Source organism: Molothrus aeneus, chromosome 14 (genome assembly GCF_037042795.1).
Source record: "Molothrus aeneus isolate 106 chromosome 14, BPBGC_Maene_1.0, whole genome shotgun sequence".
NCBI lineage: Eukaryota > Metazoa > Chordata > Aves > Passeriformes > Icteridae > Molothrus > Molothrus aeneus.
In genome coordinates this window covers 587,681-612,916 of record NC_089659.1, presented here as the reverse complement: position 1 = coordinate 612,916, position 25,236 = coordinate 587,681, and the positions used below count along the sequence as shown (strand labels likewise).

General features: G+C 57.7%; 1 protein-coding gene across 1 annotated transcript; it reads right to left on the bottom strand.

Moving 5' to 3' along the window:
- Positions 1-174: 174 nt before the first annotated feature.
- Positions 175-24,592, bottom strand: BCORL1 (BCL6 corepressor like 1). The gene is made up of 14 exons (XM_066559719.1): positions 24,500-24,592; positions 17,076-17,214; positions 14,622-14,712; positions 11,813-14,371; positions 11,341-11,515; positions 10,796-10,876; positions 10,191-10,640; positions 7,968-8,197; positions 7,662-7,868; positions 7,417-7,583; positions 7,149-7,294; positions 6,209-6,286; positions 2,688-2,841; positions 175-1,628 (listed from the first exon to the last, which is right to left on the bottom strand). The coding sequence occupies exons 2-14, from the start codon at positions 17,159-17,161 to the stop codon at positions 1,352-1,354; spliced, it is 4,701 nt and encodes a 1,566-aa protein (XP_066415816.1). The 5' UTR covers positions 17,162-17,214; positions 24,500-24,592; the 3' UTR covers positions 175-1,351.
- Positions 24,593-25,236: the final 644 nt, after the last annotated feature.

The window sequence follows — 25,236 nt, the reverse complement described above, 5'->3', positions numbered from 1 at the left end:
GTCAGGCAGGAAGCTGGGAGGAGCAGTGGAGTCTCCCTGGTTTTCCAGCTGTGCAGACACATGGGCCCTGCAGGTCCCACAGGCCACTTCCCCTCTCCCTTCCCTGAGCCACAGACTCAGGCTGACATGCACAGAAATCTGCCTGGACACGAAAAAAAAGGCAGGAGCCAGGGAGCCTGATGCAGGTTTTTTCTGTACATCAGTGTTTTTGACACCACAGCCTGTTGCTGCATATAATAAAACAGAAATCAGAAAGAGCAACCAGAATACACACCCAAAGGCAAAAAAACCCTTGGCTTAAAGAAGGTGCTGCCGGGCCCTCGGAGGGAAGGCTGGCAGCGGGGCTCCAAGGGGGAAAACGCCTGCCCTGGCTGGGAAGAAACACAACACAAAGAAAAAACGAACCAACAAAAAAACTCACCCAAGGCTCCCGCTGCGTAGCGGGGAGAGCCAGAAATCCCCCGATTGTCCCGACCTCAGTCCTGTTAGCACCTGTACAATAAAACTGTACCGGCCCCGAGGCAGAGCAGCCCGCCTGCACCCGCTGCTGCACAGAAAGCCGCTCCCGGGACACCGGCGGGGCGAGGGCCAAGGGGGCGGCTCCTGCCGAGGGTACAGAGCCTGGGGCGGGGCACAAGCTGCCGAAGCGGGGGACGCGCTGGGGGCCGCGGGCTGCGCCTGCCCGGGCGGCACCGCCGGGGACAGGGAGCTGCAGCACGAATGAGATGGAGGAGGAGGCACGGGAGAGGATGGAGCAGTGGGGCTGGCTCCCGGCTGGGGCTGAGCGCTGGCAGCAGGAGCCAGTTACAAGGGCAAGGAAAGGGGCTGTGCCCTGGCTTGTTGCCAGGGAGAGACGGGAGCCCCTGGGCCTGGCTGGCCTCGGGGCACAGTGGAGAAGGGCGGGGGACGGCCTCATCCCACAGCCCGGAGCTCACCATCACAGTGATACAGACTCAGCAAAAACAAAGAAAACATTACAAATTAAATACTAATTAAATAAATACTATGGAAGACATTGGGAGGGGGAGGGCAAACGGAGAGGCGCAATTCCGTAGGGTTCGGTGGGGAGGGGCGGCGGCTCGCACCCCTTGCTGAGCCCCCTGCAGGGGGTTCCATCAGCCACCGGAGCTGGATGAGGCGGCGGCGGCGGCGGCAGCGACCGCCACTGCTCGTGGGCGGGGGACCTCGGGAATGCCTTGGAGGCGAGGGTCCTCCCTCCCCAGCTGGCGGAGACCCTGAGGAGAGGAGGAGCGGCTGCTCTAAGACTCGGGTCCCTGCTGCTGGCGCTGAGAGAGCTGCTTCCCCTTGGTCCTTATTATTGCCTCGTGATGCCGGGAGTGGCCTGTCCCCGTCAGCTGCTCCACGCCTGGTACTCCACCACCGAGCCCAGCAGCTGCAGCAGCTCGGGCTCGTAGTGCACCAGCTCCACAGTCTCTGCCGCGCCCGGCGCCAGCTCGGGGCTTGCTGGCACCTCCTCCTGCGCCAGCACCTGGCTGAGGGACACCTGGCGCTGGAACTCTGCCCGGGGCAGCGTGGCCACCTCGAAGTGCGGGAAGCGGGCCTGGAATATGCGGGAGGACAGCTTCAGCCGCTTGAGCACATCAGAGAACAGGAACCAGTTGCAGGGCCTGCGAGGACGGCAAGAGCACGGTCGGTTATAGGGGTGGAGGGGGCTGCAGGCACGGTGCCCTCCCCCCACCTCCTGCCATGCTGGCCCTCCCCTCTGGCCCTGGCACTGTTCTCCATGTGCTGCTTCCCCTCAGGAGCCCAAGGACTGGGGTTTAATCATGGCCTCACAGGTCACAGCTTTTTAAAACACTCACAGCCAGGCAGGGACAGTGATGTGAAAAATCCTGCCTTCAACAAGGTCCTGGCAGCTTCCCTGCTAGGAATAGGCCACATGGTCAGGAAATGGAGCTTCTGGTGTGGTTTATTGCTGGAGGGCATGCTGCATGTGTCCCTCTGCATGGACAAACACTGGCAGGCACAGAAATTTGTTGCAGAGAAGAGTGGTGCTTTGGTTGCTGCCTCTTCCAAGTCACCCTTCTGCCCCAGCAACAGCCACTGTGTCACAGGGGGTGCAGGTGGGAATGGTGTTCCAGTGCTGGGACTGATTTAGCCGTGATGGAAAGGAAACAATCTCAGAGCCATAAGTGTGAGCTGCTGCTGAAGGAACACGGGGCTAGAACTAGCAGGATCACAAGGATGAGAGAGGGGAGCTTCCTGACAGGCACAGCACAGGGACACTCAGGGCAGCAGTATGTGCCTGGCCGTGGAGGGTGGGGGGAACCCTGATGAGCCTTCCCTACTCCCTGAGAACATTCCAGGCTGTGCCAAGCCAGGCACTGCTTCCCCAACTTCCCCAGTGCCACAGCCACAACCTCCCTCTGCTGTCCAGAGCAGCTGTGGCTGCCCCATCCCTAGAAGTGTCCAAGGCCAGCTTGGATGTGGCTTGGAGCACCCTGGTCTGATGGCAGGTGTCCCTGCCCATGGCAGGGGGGTGGAATGGGATGAGCTGTAAGGCCCTTCCCAACCCAAACCATTCTGGGATTCTGTGATGATTCTATGAAAAAAACACCTGAGATATATAAGCAGCTATTAATCCCACTGGAAACCAAGGTGCTGCTGCCCGTGCCGGGGCTGCAGCCTTGCATGGTCCTGCTCAGGGCTCAGGGAAAGGCACTCACCCCCGGGACACGGACACTTGGAGGTTGTAGCTGGGAAGTAGCGGCTTGTCTGAGAACTCAAACATGAAGTTATCTGCTTCTTGCTCCTCTTCCTCCTGGTCTGAGCTCCCTGGAGGGTTGAGCAGCAGGTCACAGCCGATGCTGTCCTTCCCCTCTGCAACAGGACAGAGGTTGGCACTGCTCAGTCATACACCAGCCCGTGCTGGTACTCCCTGACCACTGCCACAACCCCATGGGCACCTTCCCACAACATTCCTGCAGCCATGTGAGAACTGCACCCCTCCTGCTCCCCTCCAGGCCCTCGTCCCAGAGGAACATGGAGCAAGTGCTGGCTGCTCTGCATAGAGAGATTGCTCAGTGGCGAGGTGAGGTGGGGAGAACATCCCGAGTCGTGGCAGGAAGCTCAGGTGTGCTCTGGTCCCACAGGTGGGACAGTGCACAGTCTGCACCATCAGCCACCCCACTGGTAGAACCCAGACTCTCTCCAAAATGACCTTGGCCCCTCTCCCATGCCAGGACAGATATCCTCAGCCTGGAAGAGCCTGGAAGAGCAAGGAGGGAGGTGGATGTAGAGAGGCTTCGCCTGCACAGGCCCTACCAAGGAAGGCACAGTGAGCACTCTGCTCCTCAAGAGCTTCTCCACCCAAATCCCACCCTCAGAACCTCTGGCAGGTGATCCAGGGCAGCCAGCACCCATCTCAGTGAGGACAGCAAGGCTGTGCCACCAGAGACAAATCCAACCAAGCAACAAGCATGAGGGAAAATTTAAGGTGGATATACAGAAGTTCTTCCCTGTAAGAGTGCTGAGGCCCTGGCACAGGTTGCCCAGAGCAGCTGTGGCTGCCCCTGGATCCCTGGAAGTGTCCAAGGCCAGGTTGGATGGGGCTTGGAGCAACCTGGGACAGTGGAAGGTGTCCCTGTTCATGGTAGAGGAGTGGAATAAGATGGTCTTTAAGGTTCTTCCAACTCAAACCAGTGCATGATTCTACGACTTAGAGAATTTGCCTGGGTGTTCCAGGAGGCGTCTGAGCTCCAGCAGGATCTGTGTCCAGAGGGGATGGAGAACAGCAGGCTGGATCCAAAACCATTTAAAAACAGGTAATTTTCCTGTTTACCAATCTGAAAAGCTCCTGTTGAAGAGAAGCTTGCTGCCTGGATTTTATTATGAAGAAGTGTGAATAGTCTTAAGTTTGAAGAGTGGTGTTGTCCCACTGAGATAATACAGGAAAACTCCAAAAACTTCCAGATAAGAGAGTTTAGATTCTACAGAGAGCAGCGAGACCCAATATGTCCCTAAGCAAATAAACCAATCATGCAAAAGTTCAACCCCACGCACAAGAGAAAAGGCTGAAAAGAAGAAAATCTTCTGGTGTGCCGCACGAGGAAGCTTCATACACCCAGCTGCTCACCCAGCACGAGTAGGATTCCAACTGAGGAAAACAGCAGATGACAGGGGACACTGGCTTAGGCAGGGTCTTAGGGGAAAAACAGTTATTTCCTAGTGCTGCCAAGGGAAAAAAAATCCCTAAGAAACAGGGTGCTGAAATCATCCAAACTTACTGTAGAATAGGACAAAAATAAGTGATGTGATTATTGATCCAATGTTGCTGCTGGCAAAGCTCAGATACCATCACTGAAAAACCTCAGATATCCTGAACAACTCAGAAAAAAATAATTAAATGCATTTAATGTGGCAAAAATAGGGCTCACTGTCTGTCCTGAAAGCTCACTCCTGTCCGTCTGCCCGTGCAAAAGCTGGGACAAGGACAGGAACATTCTGTACCACTGAGGGAGACAATCAGGCACAACAATGCCTGTCCCAGGTGGAGACAAACCCTGGACTGGGACTTTGTGTCTGGAGCTCCAGCAGCACCAAGCGCAGGACACTGATGACTTTTCCACACCTCAGAGATCCCACACCCTGGCTTCCTTCATTATCCTTCTGCCCCCAGAGAGTTGCAGACCTCAAGGAAAATGTGGACAGCATTCCTGCCTCGGAATAGGAACAGCTCAAGCAGGGCTTGGGATTTCTCCTGTATCCTGAGGGACATACAGTGCTTCAGCTGGTGGAGCTGATGGAAAGGGAGATTTCAAAGGACTGATCCACAGGAGGAGGAGAGTTGTTTGCTGCCTGTGATGATTGAGAGCAGGTCCCTTATTCCAGAGCAGAACCAGGTACTTCCCTGCCCTGGGCTGTACCTGTTCCAGGTGACCCGAGGTGACTGCTGAGGTACCTGAGCCAGAAAGGGACATTGCAGGACACACAGTAAACAGGCTGGAAAGAAACCAGCCCATGTCTCAGGCTTGGGCATCCCGGTTTTTCTGTGGCTCTGGCAGTGTCCAGCAGCAGTGCCTGGCACAGCACAGGTGATGAGGGGCTGGCACCTCAGCTGCTGTTGCTGTAAACTGATCCCAGGAGGATGGGGAGGAGGGTCCCTTCCTGTGCCTGCTGGAAACAGACCTGGCAGGGTAAGGGATCACTTCCCAGCTGTGTTAGCTCCTGCCTTGCCAGACAGCCTCCCAAAGGCAACACTGGGAATGCCCCATGGATGGAGCAGCAGGAAATCAGTGATGAATCAAAAGGGGTAGTATCTTTAAAAATATTGCAAAGAACAGCTATTTTTCTTTGTAAAGGCTTGTGAGAGCTTTGAGAGTGAGAAATTCTGAGGAAGGAGGCTGAGGTTTGAACTGTTCCCTTGGCAGGGCTGAGGTGCAGCAGCCTACAAACAGTGCTCTCAGGAGTGAAGAATTTCTCCTGTTCTGGAATGGAAAGACATCAGGGTCCTCCAAAGACAAGTCCTCTTCCAAGAGCACCCTCCTGAATGTATCAGATTTGTTTTTGTTTCTAGAAGGATGTTGGAAGTTACGGAGGTGAACAACTACAATCAACAAGCAGTCTCTCAGCCTGAAGCGCAAATGCTTCAAGTCCTTACGGAGGGCTTGGAAGCACTGAACTTTGAAGAGGCTGGAGGGACTCCAGTGTGCCACAGGCCCATGTCAGATCCAGAACACCTTCCATTGTAACCACGGTTTTGAAGTGACAGTAAAGGCAGCAGTCAGCCCTTCACTGGGAAAAATGCCTGGTGTTGTAAGAATAGGACCTCCCCTGGATGAACATCTCCCCTCCAAAGCAGGGGAGAGGGATGGGCAGTTCTGCGAACCTGGAAGTTCAAGACTTCTACACCTTGAAGGAATGAGTATGTCCTTCACCTTCCTTGGTGACCGGTTAGCAGAGGAGCAACAAGAACTGCTACAAGAATGACATGCTTGGTATCGACAACCAGAGACCCTCAGGAACCAGCAGCAGCACCTGCAGCAAAGTCTCGCACTTGAAGGGATGCACATATTCAGCTTCCCAAAGAAGTCCCTCCCAGGAGCAACTCCCAGCATGTATCACCACAGCAAGGTCTCTACCCAAAGCATGAGTAGAGATAGATGTGGCCAAACCCGAGGTAATGATGTGTTTTCCACAGCCTCACCTCCTGCTCTGCTGCCACTGACCCAGCCTGCACTGCACTCACCGAGGACGGAGCTGCTGTAGAAATCCCAGGCTGTCCGAGGGTCTCCGTCACTGCGGCCCTGCAGATCTGACAGGTAATCTAGAGAGAGAAAATCCAGACAGTTAATGGCTTGAAGCATCATCCTGGTGTGCACATCCACAGATCCAGGTGGAGCTGCTTCACCCCTGCTGCTTTTCCCACTTGGGCATTACGGCAAAAGCTGAACCACAGCTGCAGGAAGGGTGTTGCTGCTCAGGAGTGGGCATCACCCCAGGCCCCCAACCAGGAAATGGGAGCTGAAAACGGAAAACAGCAGACAGTGTGAAGTGGCTTGGAAAGGAGGACTTGTAGAACAGTCCTGAGCTCCAAATCACCATCCCCAAAACCTGTGTGAGTAGTTGACCCTAGAGGTGCTCACACAGCAGTGGGAAAAGAGAGTTTTGTCAACACTGGGGATTTTCTGTCTTGTCACTGTCTGGGAGCCACCTCTGGCTGTCCCTTCCTTGCTGCTGTGGAGAAGCCACAACACTCGTCTTGTGTGTACACAAATGGCACTGAACGCGACCATAGGGATCCAAACCAGCCCCTTCTGTCAGCAGCAGTATTTGGGCAGGGCTCTTTTGCCATTAAAGGCAGCATTATTTGGCAACAAAAATCTGTTCCCTTAGGTTAAGCAGTAGAACCAGGGACTGTGGAACAGCATCTCCAAGCAGAGGACTGTCTTCAGTCATGTGACCACAGCACAGCCATCTCCTTGCACACTGAAAACTGACTTTTATCTTATACAGGAAACACATACAATTCTATAATTAATGTTTGGGTGGTAAAAACATGCTTCTGTGACAGGACAGAGCTAAAGACTAAGTCATTTTCTGCTCAGGCTCTTTCACACCCCGATTTGGCCCTGTATGCTGCCAGAGGGGAAGGTCTGGAGCACTGTGACCCCAGGCCTGGTACCTACCACAGAGGAAGCTCTTCATCACATCGCTGGTGGCCAACTTCACTGCTGTCTGCCCAGAGTATGTGGCCAGAGTGGGATCAGCACCATATGAAAGGAGAAGCCACATGGTTTCCAGGTTGTCGTTTGCTACTGCGTCATGGATAGGCCTGCAAGGGCAGAAAGGGACCGGGATTTCGTAAGGAAATGCTCTGGTTTGGTTAAGATCAATTTAGTGATGACCAGCCTGAAGAACCCTCTGTGCTCCCTGCCCCACCCTGCGCTGGCTCACCTGGTTCCATCCTGGGCACTGCAGTTGACGTTGGCGCCATGCTGGAGCAGGATGTGCAGGATGTCAATCCAGCCACGCGCACAGGCCTCGTGCAGGGCCGTGTAGCCCGCGTTGTCATGGTGGTTCACGTCACTGCTCTTCTTCTGCAGGCAGTACAGCACCACGTCCTGCACAGCAAGAGCACGGCTGTGAAAACCAGCCCAGGCAGGGCAGTGGGAGCACAGGCAGGAGGGCACAGGACTCACCTTGTAGCCCAGGCGTGCTGCTCGCTGCAGGAGCGTCTCCCCTGCGTTCTTGTTCACAATCAGCCGCCGAGCTCCCGGGGGAACATTCTGGGCTGGGGGCAGCTCAGGGGAACTCCCTGGGCTGGCCCGATGGGACTTACAAAGTGTCCACAAGTCCTGGGGCTTCTTCGGAGAGCACATTTTGGGCTGGTTGCAGCAGCCTTTCCCCTGGGAAAGAAAGGAATACAACTCCTTGGCACATGTGGCCATGACTCATGGGAGTCCCCTTCTCCCCTCACATGTTCCCCTCATCTGTTCAAGCCATACCTTCCCCTCGTCACAGATCCCTGCCAGGTGTTTGGTTTTACATTTGCGTTTTCCTGATGGTTTCTCTAGCTCTTCTTGGACAGGAGAGGTGTCGGAGTGCTCCAGGAAAAAGCCATTCCGAAAGTCCGTGTGTCCTTGAGGTTTCCGGGGTGATGGGGATAGCCTGCTCCTCAGCTGCAGCTCTGTGCCTTTGCCCTTCCCGGACTCCTTCTGCTTCCGGTGCCTGCAATCTAAAGGAGAAATGTGAATGAGTGTGGAGCTTCTGTAGGTACGACACTGAAGGTCACCCAGACCTCTGGCACCAGGCAAGACAAACTGCCCATCTCTGAGAGCTGCACAGAAATCAGAGAAGTTGTGGCTGCACCATCCCTGGAAGTGTCCAAGGCCAGGCTGGACATGGCTTGGAGCACTCTGGGATAGTGGAAGGTGTCCCTGCCCATGGTAGGGGTGGAACTGGATGAGCTTTAAGGTCTCTTCCAACCCAAACCTTTCTGGGGTTCCATGATTTTAAATCCAGCCCCAGGGCAGGGACACTGCAAGAAGGAGAAGCAGAGGCAACACAGATTCTCCCATCTGGGATGAACTCAGCATGTACATGAGACACCCAAGGAAAGATGGGAGCAGGATTCATTGGGATATGTCTTAGAGGGGCAGGACAAGCAGGAGCTGTCTGTGAACACTCAGTGCTTGCTGCCTAAACATAACAGGCCTGCTTTGCCCTCTCACATCTTCCCCTGAAGTTAAGGAGCACATTTAAGTTTTCATTAACATGCATCCAGTTAAGAAGCACCAGGATTTCTCAAGGGAAATCCAGCCTTGTGCTCCCTGAATGTAGGAATCCTGCTCACCCAATCCTGCAGCACGAGACTTACAGGCAGTCCATGAAACGAGTAAGAGATCAGTTAAAAAGAGATGGAGGAAAGGACTTTGTACTGCATGGAGAGAACTTCAGGACTCTACTGCCACTGGAGGTGGCTCAAGGCCACAACTTCTGAATCCAAACTACAGCAGGCCCAGCCTCTGGAGGAAGCTGGACAGACAGACAGAGACTCATAACATGTGTGGTAAAGCCACTGGCAAACCCTCCTGAATGCGCTGGCAAACCCTCCTGAATGCCACTGCAAAGCTCCTTCGAGGGTCCCGTTCTGAAGAGGAGGCATCCCGAGAGTGCCTGAGTTGCCAAGACACTAGGAAGCCAACTCGAAACTTTGTTCCTGGTCTGACGGAGGCTCCCAGACACCACAGGATAGTGTAACGCTGTGCTGGAGCAGATACCAGCTGCTGGGAGGACAGCAGCCACCTCTGCTCCCCACAGCATCTCAGCAGCACCTGAGGAGTGCCAGTCTGAGCTCCAATGTGGCAGAAGGCAGCAGGGCCATGGCCACTTCATGCCCTCCAAGAGCACAGCCCAAGCATGCAGAAGGCTGGCACAAGTGCTGCCCATGACAGCTTTCCCCCCCTGTCACCTGTGTGATTCTGCACTACGAGCCACAGCCAAGCAGCAGCACACACCGAGCACAGCTGGACAGGTCCTACAGCCTCGACTGTCCCTGCACAGGGAGAGGGGACTGCAGAGACTGCTGCCCTCAGAGATGTGCTCATCATGGATTTAGGTTTCACGGAGGGTCTGGCAGTGGCAGGGGAAGGTGCAGGAGCAGTGGCAGAGCAGAGGTGAGCACAGGCAGGCACAGCGTGTTCCTCCTCCCACCTACAAACCACAGAGGGGGATCCCCTATCACTGTACCCTTGCTAATCCTCTCGCCCTTGTGCTCCCTGGTGCAAGTCTGCAAGTGACCCTCATAAAGCAAGACAAAGCCAAAAGAAGCCTAGTTGGATCAGGATGGCTCCACATCCCCCTGTGTTAGCACAGATAGCTGAGCATGGCTCCCAGGGACCCTGCTTGTCCAGAAATCCACTGTGCTACCTCATCCCATTCTCATTTTCCCATGCCCTCTGTCTCAAGCCAAGGGTAAGATCAGTGTCTAATTAGCCACATCAATTGCTGTTTACTGCTTTGGAATTTACTGTAAGTGTTTTTGAAAGACAAGTTGGTCAATTGAAGCAGCCCATGCTACAGCCACCAGGTCATTAAAAGTGAGAGAGTTTCATCATTACAAAAAAAATAATGAAAACCAAATCCCCCAAAAATTCCACACATAACAAAACAAAAATTTCCTCCTCTGGTCCCCAGTTTAGTACCTGAACCCCCTTCCCAGGTTGTACCTGCTTTGGATTTCCGCCTCCGGTGGGGATATCCCACTTGCTCCTCCTCCCGCTCAGTCAGGTATTCCCCTGTCTGGTATTTCCGACTTTTCTGCCGTCTCCTTTTCTTCCTTTTGATGTGGCCATCCTCCTCCTCCTCCTCCTCCTCCTCATTGGGCTCCCACACCTGCCTGGGTGATTCTGCTCTCCAGGGCAGCTCCCGGGTCCTCCTTGTGTGACAGCTGCTCCTCTCAGACACAGACCTGTCCCTGTCCCTGTCCCTGCGGCTGTGGCAGCGCGATGTCCTGTGGGATTTGCGCAGCTTGCGATGTTTCAAGGATGTCTCCTCCTCCTCCTCTTCCTCCTCCTCCTCCTCTTCTTCTTCCTGATCCTCCTCCAGCAATGGCAAAATCTCCGGACCACTCACATCACACTCTCCCGTCACACCAGCAGAAGAACCAGCAATGCTTCCTGCAAAAAAGTGGGATTTCTAGCTGACAAAAAAGACAAGAGGATCCACAAGACAAAGCCTCAAAGCAGGACAAAATGCACGGACAAGGCAACGTGAAAAGGGAATGCTCCCAGTCCAAGCAGGACTGTCACTGGGAACCTGGGCACCAACTCACCTGACTGACTGCGCGTCCGGCTGCTCAGCACCACCGGAATGAAATCCCGGAAGTTGTTCTTGGGCTTCTTCTCCAAGTAACCTGTGAGGAAAACCAAACCATGAGAAAACACATCACAGACCTGTCATGTGGGAAGGGCAGTGCAGTGTCACCATAGCAGAGGCTGCTGTGATGGCCCAAGGCCTTAAATCAACAGAGGTTGGTTTAGACTGGACATAGGGAAGTTTTTGAAAATGAGGGTCCTAAAACACTAGCGCAGGTTCTTCAGAGAGGTGGGGGATGTGCCATCCCTGGAAACATCTAAGGCCAGGCTTGGCCAAGAGCAACTTGATCTAGTGGAAGGTGCCCCTGCCCATGGCAGCAGGGTGGAAAACGATGAGCTTTAAGGTTCCTCCCTACCTCCTCCATTCTGGGAGTCTGATCATGCTGCAGCTCTATTTTGGATCCCAACCCAGCTCCAGAGCCCATTTGGCTTCAGGAGAACAGCAGTTTGGCCGCTAGGGCAGCCTGATGCCACAGGAACCCACTGCCATTCCCAAGAGTACCTTCCTCGTGGCTGTCTCCACGGTGAGCCGGAGATAGGCACTCTGTCTTCGCTGGCCTCCTACGCTTGCGCTTTACCCCAAGGCTGTTGTGATCCATGATGGAACCCGGGCCGCCTCGTCCTTCCCGGCCTGCCTGCTTGCCAAGCTCATGTGGATTGTCGTGGTGTTTTTGCCACTGTGAAAGGAGGACATGGGCTGAAGCTGGAGCTTCCCACTGGCTGAACTGAAGCAGCACAAAAAGGACAGAAGTCTATCTCCACTGATTACGCTGGCGCCCTCCAGCTTTTTTGACAATCCAGATACATTTCTGCCCTGGACAACCTGCAGCACACATACTTCCCCCACAGCCAGGCAATGCCCAGGAGCACAGGTAGAAAGCCCTGTGCCCTCAACTGTCCCCCCATGAGAGCTCCCTCCTCCCCCCCAGCCCCACCTTTGCATTGACCCAGCAGTCCCAGCCCATCCTATGCACCTTCCGGCCATGCACGCTCCGGCTTCCCGACTTGCTTGGGGACTCCTCACTGTCCTGGCCTTGGCACTTCAGTCTCTTGTGGCTCTGCCTGGTGTCCCCATCGTTCTGCCGTTTGGCCTTGCAGCGTGTGCCGCCCTCCTGCTTGATTTGCCCCGTTCCTTTGAGCTTGGCCTCAGTGAAGGCCTGGGGAGCCGCCCCAGCATGCAGGCAGGTCACCGAGGGAAAGGACACATCACACTCCACTCGTTCCTTCTTGACCCTGCACAGATCCACCTGCTGCACACACGGGAGGGGCTCCGTGGCCGGTGGCTCCCGGGAGCCCTTGCAGCCCAGTTCCTTGCGCTGGCCATCTGTGGGCACCTCTGGCACCATCCGCAGGCCCTGCTGCCCAGCCGCTGGCAGGTCATGTGACAAATACGCCGCTAACACTTGGTTTTTGGGTTTTGCATCTGACTGTTTGAGGCTACAGCTCCCCTGGGGAGCCTCAGTCTGTGCATTGCTCTCCTGACTGCAGTCAGACTCTGGCTGAGTGCACTCCTGACTCTTTGGAGTGTTGTCCAGCTTCCCCTTCCCCCCTTTCCCATCCAAAGCACTTGTATGGAAAGCTGGACCTGCCTCCAGTGGTGCTGGGTTGTTCAGCTCCTCGCAGGGCTTGGGCAAGGCCCGGCAGCTCTTGCTCTTGGCTGCAGCATCTTGTTCACCCTCTGGTAGGCTCTGGGCGGCTGCACTGGGCTCGGCGGGCTGCACGCTCGGGAATGCCGGCAGCTTGCCTGCCCCGGCTGTCTTGCAGGGGCTGCTCTGGTTCAGGGGCAGCTGTCCTGCTGTGGAGATGCCGATGGAAAGCAGTGGGCTTTGATGGTACGGAGACCAGCCCAGAGGCAGAAGTTGAGGATTGGAAGGTTTTCCATTGACGGGGCATCGTGGGTACACACTTCCCTGGACAGGATTCCAGGGGGCAATGTCCTTGGACTGACACAAAGGAACTCCTGGAGCAGCTCTACCATGAAGAAGTTTCCTGGCAGGATCCTGCTGTCCTTCCGTGCCAACCTGGTTGGCTTTCTTCCCACAGGGAACGCTGGCACTGCGGGGCTCGCCCTGGTCAATGATGGAGATGGGCTCCTGCTTGGGCAGGTGGCGTGGGTCCCTGCTGAGGCTCACGCCAACATCCTTGCTGAGCAGCAGCGAGGCCGGCACCGGGTTGGCGACACCAACATAAGTGCCGGGAATGGTGCTGATGAGCGTGGTGTTCTTCACCCAGGAGCCCTGCTCGCCGTTGCGCAGGAACTCAGGAAAGATGACCAAGGGTGGGGTGGTGCCGAGGCATGAGGTGACGCTGCTGCCCGTGGCCTGTGCTGCACGCTGGGACTTGGAGAGGACAGTGGTGAGCAGCGCTTTGCTGCTGGTGTGCACGGGGGTGAGGATGGGCATGGGAGGGGTCTTGCGCTGGCTGGGTGGAGGCAGTTTCTGGCGGTTGGACTTGGAGGAGAGATCAAGAGGCATCTCACTGCATTCCGGGGATGAGACCATCTCACGCTCTAGCTGGGGAGGGGATTTTAGAGGAGACAGGGAAGTGGCAGTCCCGGGTGCATGTGGCTCAGGAGCTGCCGGGGCTCTGGCCTGCACAGCTGTGCCAGAGGAGGGAGCAGCACTCCCCCCTGTTGCTGGTGCCGGTGCTGCCGGCAGAGCCTGGCTGGAGGGCAGGGCTAGGCCGGTGCTAGACAGGGGAGCACTCTCAGCAGTAGCCTGGACACTACTTCCACCCGAAGGTGGGGGGCAGCTGAGCTGATTCACCTCCACAGACACCACTTTGGCATCTGAAGCCAAGGGCCTGGTGACAGAGAAGGTGTAGGGGTAGGAACGCAGCTCTGGGGAAGCAATAATACCCGGTAGGCAACGCTCGTGCAGGTAGGAAGGCAGGACGGGGAAGGTGAGTGTGGAGGAGACCCCCAGAGTGGCTGGGAGTGTGGCCACGCTGAGCGGCTGCCCACAGCTGGGAGGGGGGATGTACACCAGTGACTGGCTCGGGCTCAGCACAGCCCCAGCCTGGAAGGACAGGGGCAGTTTTTGCATAGCAGGGGCCTGAGAGGGGGGAAAGCAAACCCTGTTCAATGTGAAGGTGGCGGGACTGGAGGCAGAGGTGTTGCAGCTGGAGACAACCACAGACAATGTCCCTTCTGCCAGCACGCCTGGCCCTTGTGCCACAGTGCTCGGGGGGGTTTTCTCGTTCCCAGCAGGTTCACTCTCTGGAGCCACAGAGCAGGCTGGGGCAGCATCAGCCTGCTTGTCGCTGGGAGGATCTGCTGGTGTCCAGGCAGCATCAGCACCACTGCTCTCCTGCTCCACAGCTCTGGGGGTCGCTGGCTCCTGCCTTCTGCCATCCCCCTGACCTGCCAGAGGGCCCAGGGTGTCGTCTGTCACAGTCTTTCCCACACACTCCAGGTTTGGGTTGGGATCGGGTGGCTGCTCCTCCAGTTTGGGTCCAAGCTTTTCCTCCACCTTGCCATGAGCATCCAGCCCCTGGGCACTGCTGCCACCACCGCTGACTGCTGTGAGCTCCACCTGCAGCAGGAAGGGAGAAAGTGCTCCTGGGAGCTGTGCAAGTGGCACCCAGGGAAGCAGGAAGGATCTGCCCACCCTGGACCCAGAGGCAAAAGCAGCAAACAGCTTTGACCAAAGGAGAGAACGGCTTTGCCTCACCGCATGTCTCTCAAAAAGGAGTCGATGAATCCATTAGGGAAAATGCTCCTGCTTGGCCTATTCCATCAGGGAATGGCCTTCTTGGACTCAGCTGTGCAGGCAAAGAACTCACCTCGGAAAGACTGCTGCTGACACAAAACTCTTGAGACCCCAAGTGCTGGGAGCTGCTCGTTTTTGACTCCTCATCAGAAATGGGGGCTCTCCTAAGTGAAGAAGAAGACACAGCATTACAAAACCCCAAAATACCCTCCCAGAATCCCACCCCTCCCTGTGCCCGTGTGGGACAGTGGAGCAGCTGCACACCTTCCTTACCCATGGCGACCCAACCTCATCATGGGCCAGCCCAGCCTTCCCCATTGTCACAGCCTGGTGCCACACACCTGTTCCTGTCCCCTTCATTTCCCATTCTGCCCCATCACACCTTTCCATCCTCCCTTGAGTCTCATCCGGCTTGTCTTTTCCCCAACAGGCACCTCCTCATTCCCATTCCTTCTATTTCCTCCCTGTCCTAGGACCCTCTGCCCAGCCTAGCTGCCAGTGGGGTTCTCCCTCTGGTCCCAAAGCTCTCTGGGCTCAAGAGGCCTGGAGAGGACCAGGGAGTGTACATGGCCATCCCGATGTGCCATGTCTTGCTGGCCACTGTGTCTGAACCTTTCATCTCTGGAATGTGATTCCTCAGTGGAAAGTCTGGACAGGACAAGGACTGTGACCTCTTTGGGACACTCCTTTCCCGATGGTATTCATCGGACAGCCCTTCCCCACTGTTAGTGCTGCTAACAAGCTGCTAGTGCAAGCACAAAACAGATCAAGTTTGGATTCTGTCGATGACATAATTTCAGATGGATTTGCTTCCTATGTCCTGGGTTTTCACAACAGTCACAGACACAGAGCTGTGGGCACACGATTTGTCTTTGGACTCAGTACCCCCAGTGCTGGGGCCCAGTTACATACCCTTAGCATCAGGACCTCATTCTGGGCTGCCTCAGCCCTAGGACTCCATTCCATACCCCCAGTGCCAGGAACATTCTCTGTACCCCTTGCAGCAGGACCCTGCTCTGTTCCCCCAGTGCCAGGAACCTGCTCCGTATGCTCAGCCCCAGGACGCTGCTCTGTACCCCTACTGCTGGGGACCCTGCCTGGGGCTGTTCCGTGCCATCCCCACCGACCTTCCGGTCAGTGACAGCCCGCTCGGTCCCTCCAGGGGCTCCCCGGCCCGGCCGTCAGAGGCCGCGGGCGGGGATGGCGGCCGGGGCCAAGCCGCCTCAGCCGGCGGCGGAGCTGAACGGGACGAGAGGCCGGAGGGTCTCGGGGCTGCCGGGGCCGGAGCGGGCGGGGGTCCCGGGCTCGCCGCGGTCGCCGCGGGGCCGGAGCGGGGCCGGGGCCGAGCGCGAGGGGGAGCCCGAGCGCAGCCACCCGCCCGCCCGCGGCCCCGCGGGGCCCGCCCGGGCACGGCGCTCCCGGCGCTTCCCGGTCCGAAGCTCACCCGCCGCTACCCGCAGAGTCGATGGGACCCCCCTGCCCAGCTCCCCTCGGCTGCCCCGGAGCAGTCCTGAGGGCGGTGCATGGTCTCCGCTCGACCCTGCCGGGGCTCCTCCCGGGGCAGTGCCCGATGCCGCCCACACAGACGGGGCCCAAGGAATGAGATGAGGATCGGGGACAAGAGAGCGCCCGGGCGCAGTCCCCCGGCCTGCCCAGTCATCTCAAAATTTGACGCCTATTGTAAGCTCGGAGCAGCTCCGAGAGACTCGGCGGGTATCGCCATCAGAGCCCTTATCTGCGCGACACAGAGCACCCAGCGGTGCTGCGGGCGGCAGATCGGCTCTGCCCGAGCCAGACCCGGGGTTCGTCCCTGCCCACGGCTGATGCACCGGCCTCGAGGGACGCCCACCAAAACCCTCGGCACCCGCGGCCTGCAATGACAGCCACACGCTGCCTCTGTGCACATAAAACTTCCCTGGCTTTGGCAAATGCATGGAACAGACACGATGGCCTTGAGGAAGCCACAAACTAGTCGGTTCTGAGAATAAGACCCCGAGCCATGGGAATCAACAGGCGATGCAAAGCGACAGAGCTTGGCTTGATCAATCCTACCTCCCAGACACTAACGCTCCCTAATCTCCTCTTTGGTGGCAAGTCACGACCCTCCCATCTGATCATCTGGTTGGCACAAACCCTCCTGGGTCACCAAAAGCTTTTAGTTCAAGCTCTTTCCCTTCCTTGGCCATTGAGAGCACAGGTCTAGTGAAGCCAATAGCACATGCAGACAACTTGGTCTTGTCAGCACCAAAGCTCTGGAGGTAACGTAACCACACATGGGCAAGAGATCCTCTGCCGAGACCTCCAGCACGCTCACTCCTTGCTGGAGCAGAGGATGTGGAGACCCTCCTGGAATGCCAACATATCCAATACATTCAACTCCTCCCTGTGGCTCATTTGCACTTTGGGCCATTTTAGATCCCAGTAAAAAGAGGTTGAGTCAGCACCAGCTCCCTTCCCACAGCCTCTTCAGATCCCTAAGTGGCTTCCTCGTGCCTCCTTTCCCCTGCCCGCCACCCACGCACCTCACCTCTCCTCGTTGAGGCCACACATGCGAATCCGCTCTGTGCTGGTCCAGTTGTGCACCCCGCTGTAGAGAGGTGCTGTAGAGATCATGACAGCTGCTCCTCACCCTCCAGGATCTGCTGGGGCTCTAGGGACCACTCTGCCTGCAAAAGGAAAACAGAAGGTTGGGAACTCTCCTAGGCTGATTGATTCAACTGTCCTTTGAGAAAACTCATCCCCAGCTTTGCTGCCAGGCAGATGGGGAACAACGCCCTGGGATGCCACAGGACTGGAAGAGGGCTAGGAGGAATTAGCAGTGCCTTTGGACAGAATCCACCGTCCACTCATCCTCTCATTAAACAGTGTTATTGCCACTGGCTACCACAAGAATTTCACACAAGTGTCTTCACACACTCACAATCCTTTGAAACATTTCCCCCACTTTTCTTCTCCCTCCAGAGGAACCTCCAGCACCAGGAGACGCCAAGCAGAGCTGTACAAGGTGATGGCCCTTTACAGCACTGAAACTTCAAGGCTGCACGGGACTCTCCTAAAGCAGCCCATGGCAGGTCCTAGGGGCAAAGTCTCAAACAAGGAGGGTCTCTCCACAACTGAGGGCTCCTGGAGGGAGCATACGGTTGCCAGTGGTGCTACCAAGGGTTTATCCCCTCCTTCTGTGAGAAGGGTGCTGGTTTTCTTTGGAGTTATGAGTGGAAAACCTGAGGGAATCCAGAGATTCAGGAGCATCCATGAGGCACTGTCAGCTGGGTGGAGCTTTTCAGGGGAGAGCGTTGCAGCCAATCATGCAGCACTGGGTGTTGGAGCATTGAGAAGCTCTGCTGCTTCAGGGAAAAGGCAGAGGAAGAGAGGATCTCCTGTGCTAACAAGTGGACTCGGCCAAACCAAGCAGGACTGACTGCAAAAGGGAGAGAGATGCTGTCAAGGAGGTTCAGGGAATTACAAAACCCTGAAGGTAAAGCAGGCACAGAGCCACAGCAACGCTCTCAGTGCAGCGGTGGGAGTGGGAATTAGCTGTAATCAGCACGTGATCCCCAATCTCTGCCGGTTGTCTTTTGCCTGACAAACTCCTGGCGACACCAGCTCTGCACGGGGCGAGCAGCAGTTTGTGCCATGAAAGGAGCCCCACAGGGACCTGCCGGCCAGCAGCTCAAGGGCCGAGCCGCAGGGCTGAGCGGCTCCCCGGAGCGCAGCTGCTGCCGGGTGTCCTCGCTGCAGCCTGAACGTGCCGGTGGGGATCCTCCGAGGAGGAAAAAGGGGCCAGGCACACGGCAGAAATGGGGACAAGGCAGCTGGTGTGCCAAAGAGAAACCGACGAACCCATCTGCACGTACGAGGGCACAAGTGCACAAACAGTGTACGGAAATCAGAGGTCAGGGGAAGAGGGGAAACCTGCTAAAAACACACACTGTGAGACGGGAGAAATCCTCCCGATGGGGGAGACGGGCAGACGCCAAGGCAGAGAGCAGGGTCATACCCAAAGAGACCGAGGTGGCTTGGAGCAGGAAGGGGAGGAGTCTTTCGATGCTTGGAGAGAAATGCAACATAAAGGAAATAGGGGAACAAACAATCTGCGGGGATTTCACCATCTTAGGCTAAACTGAAAGGAGGGGAGGAGGAACGTTCTGCCCCCAAGCACAGCAGCAGGACAGATGTTCCAGGAGGAATCAAAAGGGACCTTCTCTGCAACGGGAGAAGGGGATGCGTGCAGCTGCACGACGTGGAGCTGGGGACAAGCAGAGATCAGGCGTGACCCCGGAATAGGTCTGGCAAGGGAGGAGTGATAACGGGGTGCCATGAGGAGCTGGAAGAAACAGTACATTTGGAGTCCTCAAGTAAGAGCTGGTCAAAAGGGCCAGAACGACGGCCACAGGAGGGGAGCTGGGAGGACACAGTGACAGAGATCAACACTGTTTCGTGGATTCTTGGCCTCTAACCTCTACAGACGATGTGGGACACATGCCAAAGACAGGCATTTCACAGGCAATGAAGAACAGAAAAGAAAAATAATCCAGAGATGAACTCAGAGAAGGAATAAAACAGGGACCAAGCACCAGACATGGGTTCAAACACAAACCAGTGGAGCAACAGCATTCTTAAAAAGGCAGACCAGGAAGTTTATTGGGAAATGCAGGGATAAGCAGCCTCCCGATGCAACACTGAACCACAGAGAGCAACTGCAGCCTCCCTGGGTCAGAGCACTCTTAGCCGAGTCGGCACAAGGAAAGCGAGCAGATCTCCCATCTCCACTGGTGCAGTTGGAAGCAACATTAAAGGGATGTAATTAAACTCATAGGAAACCCTTGGAGAACACAACTAGGGCATGGCTTCACATGCCTGTCTTCAAGCAGAAGAAGCTGTTGAGAAACTGCTGAAGCCCTTCTCTCCCCTCACCCCTTCAGTCATGTCACTGAAGCCCTGCAGTATCCCTGTAAACCTGACCAGGGAGTTGATCTCTGTTTTAAAACACTTTTTTCTTTCTTTTTTTTTTTTTTTCCTGGCTGGACTGGTTTTAACCCATACCGGCTCCTAGATCAGCTTCACCAAGACAGAGAGAGGGCAGAGCCTGGCACAGACTCTACTTAATCCACAACATCTGCCAAAGGAAGTGTATACGAAACCACAGTCTTATTTTGATTTAGCTAAATAGGTGCTCAGCCAATTCTAATTAATGCCAAAGAAAACGAGTTTAGAATGAAGTAAGAACATCGAGGCATTCTGTGTGGGGAAGCTCATACGGTATTAAAGCTCCTTCACCTCCCGAAACAAAGCATGCCCTAAGAACTGCCAGCAAGGAAGGTGCTGAACACTCTTGCCTCCAATGGCAAACCCTCTGAGAGGTTTGCAATGAAACTACTATGGCAAATTAAAAGAAAAGGGGATTTTCTTCATTAAGGCAATACATCTCATCATTTCGCAAAAGGAAACGATGCTACTCTGCAAACCCGCCTCTTCCAGGCTCCGGGAAAAGCAAAGCAGATGTTTTCCTTGCAGTGAAAGTGTGCTGTTACTCAGGTTAGTGATGACTTGGCTACCCATGGAAGCTCCCTTGGATTAAGTCAAGAAATTACTCTTCTGAAATATTACAGTACAGTGATGGAAACAAGTTTCCAGAGATTAAGTTCTTCAGGAATGGACATTTTTTAACCATTATCTATTGACAAGTCCTCCTTGCAATGAAAACCCAACAGCGCCAAGACAACCATCATTTCAGGGCAGGCTGAGCAAAAGTTCCAGGACAGGCTCCCCCAGCATTCACCTACCAGCTCCCACTGCTGACAAGAATTAAGCCCATGCCATCTCCACGCTGACCTGTTAAACCCTGTCTGTTCCCTGGCTCTTGGGGATCCCAACTTCAGCTGCCTGAAGTGAGGCTGCCTAATTGTTTCCCACAGCCCCTCAAAGTCACACCTCCCACCCCGGCATTAATGCAGCAAAGGGGTTGCAAAGTAGATTCTGAAGCCATCCCACTGCAAGCCACCCTCTTCTCCCAGTGACAGCAATCCCTTGGCCCAATCAGGTTCCCAGCCTCAGTTTCTCAAGAGCTTGCATTGGCAAACACACAAAGCAACTTCTCAGGCTGGCACCAACCTGCCAGTCACAGATAGCCAAGGGTTTGCTTCTCACTGGGGAGTTTGGTGCTGTTGGTGTTTGCCCTCACAGATGTCACAACTATGTTGCCACCTGGTCTAACTCACTTTGATCAGATTACCCAGAGCCATGACCTCCGCCAGCATCCACCTTATGGCACCTGTAGTGGAGCCAGGCCTACCAGTGTGGGAAGGGGTCTCTTCCCTGCTCCTCCCAGAGACAGCCTGTGCCGATCACTTCTCCATAGTGCAAACACATCCCTCTGTAGGACCATGCTGCCTTGATCTCCCACAAAAGGTTTTCCATGTATTTTCCTGCTCTGTGCATTTCCAAGTACTAAAACCACTTGGATTTCAAGGCACTTACCCTTCCTCTCTGCCATGCCAGCCCCAGCACATGAGCTACACACCAAGAGATGGACAGTGTCCCACTGCACCCTGCCTAGGCAGGTGGGAGCTGACAGGTACTGAAACACCAGCAGCCCCTCCCAGCACAAGGATTCCCTCTGCCTGCTCTGGGCAGGCACATCATCCCCAACACAGGTGGGAGAGCACCAAGCAAAGACCCAACAGGCAGCAACGTGCTCCACTGCTGGCAACAGGAACTCAGACAATGGCACGAGTTCACCCAGGGAGAACATCAGCTTTGCCTTTCCCCCTGCCTGAGTGGCAGCCACAGCATGAGCTGACTCCAGAAATCCCAGCACAGGTCACTTGGTGCAGCTCAGCTGCTCCAGAGCCTTTCTGGACACAGTAAATGCTGCCCAGTCTGTAGTGCCTCTGTCCATGCTGGCATTGAGTGGGCCAGTAGCACAGAGGAAGGAAAAGGACTTCCCAGCCCTAGGGTGTGGAACAGAGAAAGGCTACCACATCCCTCGGCAGCAGGAGATGGGGAGGATGCTCTGGTTGCCCTCCCACAGCACCATGTGGCTCCCCTGGCCAGGGGACACTGCGGAAGGCTGGGAGCAATGCACTTTGACCCTGGAAACACACCCGCGGGAGATACCTTTGAAACATTCATTCCCAGAGCAGCAAAACCTGTAAGGAAGGGGGTTTTATCCCCTGGATGGCTACAAAATATAAAATTAGGTCAGCTGTGGGAAACTCGGGTGGGATTCAGTGCTCAGAGCACAGCTGGCCACTTTGGCAGGAGCGGGAGCAGCAGAATGAGGTGCAATGCGCCCTGCAGCTCTCCCCGGGGGTCAGGTGGGCCAGAAGGGAACTGTCTGCACAGACAGGCAGGTCTCCTTCCCTTGCCATAGTTTGTTCACTTTGGCAATTCTTTGTTGCCATTAGTAATGCAGGCAAGGAATTCTATGTGTTTTGCTATGGGATGGTCGGGTGTCCATCAGAGGTGCAGAGGGCCGAAGCAAGCACTCATGCCCCCGGCACCTTGGCTCTGAGCACCACTTTGGAAAAGCCGGTGGAGTAAACTGATGGCAAAAAATTAACAATGAAATCAAAAATTAAATCAAAAAACCTATGACGGCCCTATCACAGGACTCGCAGTGGGCACGATATGCAATGAGGGAAAAATTTAAACAAGAACACTAAAAAAAAAGGGAACAGACTATCTTACATTATATTATCACGCATGCAGAGGTCAGAAACTGTTGGAGAATGGATCAGGAATGACAGGAGTGGCACAAAATCCAGCAAGGAAGGGCCAGGCCACCTCTGGGGCTCTCTGGGGAGAACGGTGCCCAGCGAGGGCAGCCCCGAGCCGGGTTTGGTCCCCGCTGCCTGCACAGCCGCCCCGGCCGCTGCAGAGCTGAGCCAGGCTTTGCCTACACGCATTTGCTTAAGCTGATTTAAAGACACAGTAACACCACACGTAATTATAGATCCCCGGCACGATGAATTGGAAATAAAAAAGAAAAAATCCATCCCTATTTCAGAAAAAAATAAAAGTTTGCTGCACACTGGGCAGTGCTGCGATAATTGGTCCCAGCTGCTGGACAACTGGTGTCACCAAACCCTGGCTTGTCTGCAACAACCAGGCTGCCCCCACCAAAGCCCACAAATTTTTAAGGATTGAAAAAGAGCTATTAAGGGATGATAATATTAAAAAATGTCCCTGACAAGGTGCACATCATCCAAAACCCCAAAAGCAGAGCACAGACTCCCATACCTATGAGACAGACTAGTGCTCCAGAGCCCAGAGGTCCCAAGGGCAGCTCTGAAGGCCAAACCCCGCTGGAGCCTGGGCTCTGACACCCGGAATGCGTCTCCAGACCCAGGTGACAGCAATGCAGTCGGTGTCCTCGACTGGCGCCACGGAGCCTCCAGCCAGTGCTGGCACTGGGACCACCCAAACCCAAAGGGTGGCCAGGGCAATGGAAGCACAGCAGAAAGGGAAGGGAAGGGAAGGAAGACAAGAGAAGACAGGGAAGGGAAGGCTGCTACAGACAGGGCCAAAAAGATGCAGAAGAGCTGCAAAGGGCACGGGATGCACTGGCCCTGCCCTAGCACTCATCCCCAGACTCCAGGGGATGAGGGTGCCAGAGAGCGGATGCTCTGTGACAGGAGAAACTCACTTCGTCTCTATTTTAGCCTGATGGACCTTCTCCCGGCGCTGCTCTGAACCGGTCTCACCCAGGCTGGGATGAGGGGGCCGATGCCGCTCGCCGAGGAGCCAGGATCCCTCCCGGTACCGGCACGCTGCCGCGGGAGGGCTGGCTTCCTCCCCGGTGAGGGCGGCAGGAAGCGCCGCCTCCCTCGCCCGGTCCTGCCGCTGCCCGGCCATCACCGTGGGCACGGGCGGGGGACCGGCCGCCCCCGCCGCCCCGCCCCGGGCGTCGGGGGGCGTCGGCACGGAGCGGCACCGCCCCGGCCCCGGCCGCAGCCCGCCCCGGGTCCGGGTCCGCGCGGGTTCCCCAGCGAGCCCCCCGCCCGAGGCGCGGCACGTCCCGCTCCCGAGCCCCGCGAGGCCACGGCACGGCCCACGGCCCCGCGCCGCCGCCGGGGCCCCGCGGGGCGGGCAGCCCCCCCTGCCCGGGACACGGCGGCCTCGCGGCCGCTCCAGGGGCTTCGCCCCGCACCCCGCAGCCTTGCCGGGGGCTAGGCCCCGCCGTGCTGCCCCGCGCCCGCTCCCGCGGCCCCCGGCTCAACAGTTGCCCCCGGGGCCGCTCCCCGGCGGAGCGTCCCGCAGCCCCGGCAGGCGCGGCCGGGCCCCCGCGCTGCCGCACCGGGGCAGCCCCGGACATGGAGGTGGCGGCGGCCGCGCTGCCCCCGGGGAGGGCTCTTCCGCCACCGCCCGGCACCCGGCCGGCCGGCACCCGCAGCCGAACCGGCCCCGGGCGCAGCGGCGGCCGGGGCGGGCTCGGGCCACGCCGCCAAACTCCACGAGCGCCCGGCGCCGCCGTCCCACCGCCGCCCCGGGAGCGCCGCGCTGCGCGGCCGCCCCGCCCCGCCGCGGGACCCCCCGCACCGCCCCGGCAGCGGCAGGTGCCGCCGGTGCCGGAGCCGGAGCAGCCGTGCCGGGCAGGGCAGCGGCTCCGCCGCGCCGTCGCGGGGCGGGGAGCGGAGCCGCCGCCGCCGCCCGCTGCCCCCCGCCCGGCGCTGTCAGTGCCCGCCGCGCCCCCGCCGCTGTCCCGCCGCAGGACGTCGCCGGTCCCCCCAGCCCGTATACCCCCCCCGCGCCGCCCCACCGCCGCCCCTGGGGGTGTCCCGGGACCGTTTCCATGGAGATCCCGTCCGGACGGCCGGAGGGGGGGTCGGGCCACCCGCTCCCCTCCGCTTGCCCCCGTGTGCCGTGGGTGCGGGGCGGCGCGGGCCCGGGGTGCCCGGGCAGCGGGGGCCGGGGTCCAGCGCGGGGCGGCGCGGGGCGGTGGGTACGCACCTGCTTCCCGAGGCGGGCGGGCGGCGGGAGGCGGCGGGCCGGGGCGGGCCCCTGCCCCAGGCGGCGGGTCGGACCCCGGGCGCTGCGAGCGGCGGTTCGGCGGCAGCGGCGGCGGCGGAGGAGACACTGGCAGCGGCAGCCGGAGTGTGAGGGCGAGAGCGAGCCGCGGCCGCGCGGGCTGCCGGGAGCCGTAGTCCGTCCGCCGGGGCCGGGAGCCGCCGAGCCGCCCCGCGGACTGCGGGTCCCGGCGTGCCGCGCGCCCCGGCCCGCGCGGGGGGGCCGGTCCGGAGAGGGAACGGGCGGGCGCGGGGAGGGAACGAGGGAGGGAGCGCGGGGAGGGAGGGAGGGGGCTCCGCGCCCGGCGCGGCCCCGGGAGGGGCGGGGGTCGGGAGGCCGCCGCGCCCGGGGTTCGGCACGGCACGGAGCGGAGTGGCTCGGCACGGGGGGAGCCCAACGCACACACGCCCCGCACACACACACGCCCGCCCGACCCCGCGCCGGGGCGCCGGGGCACCGGCTCCCGCACCGGGGAGCGACGCTCGCTCCGCACCGGGGGGAGGAGAAGGATGGAGGAGGAGGCGGCAGCGGGGGCGGGCGCTCGCTCCACGCCCGGGCAGCGCCGGGCGCCCGACAGCGGGCAGAGCCGGACGGGCAGCGCACGGCGAGCGCGGCGCACGCAGCCCCGTTGCCCGCAGTCCCGATGTCCCCAGCCCTAGAATCCTCAGTCCCGGTCCCCG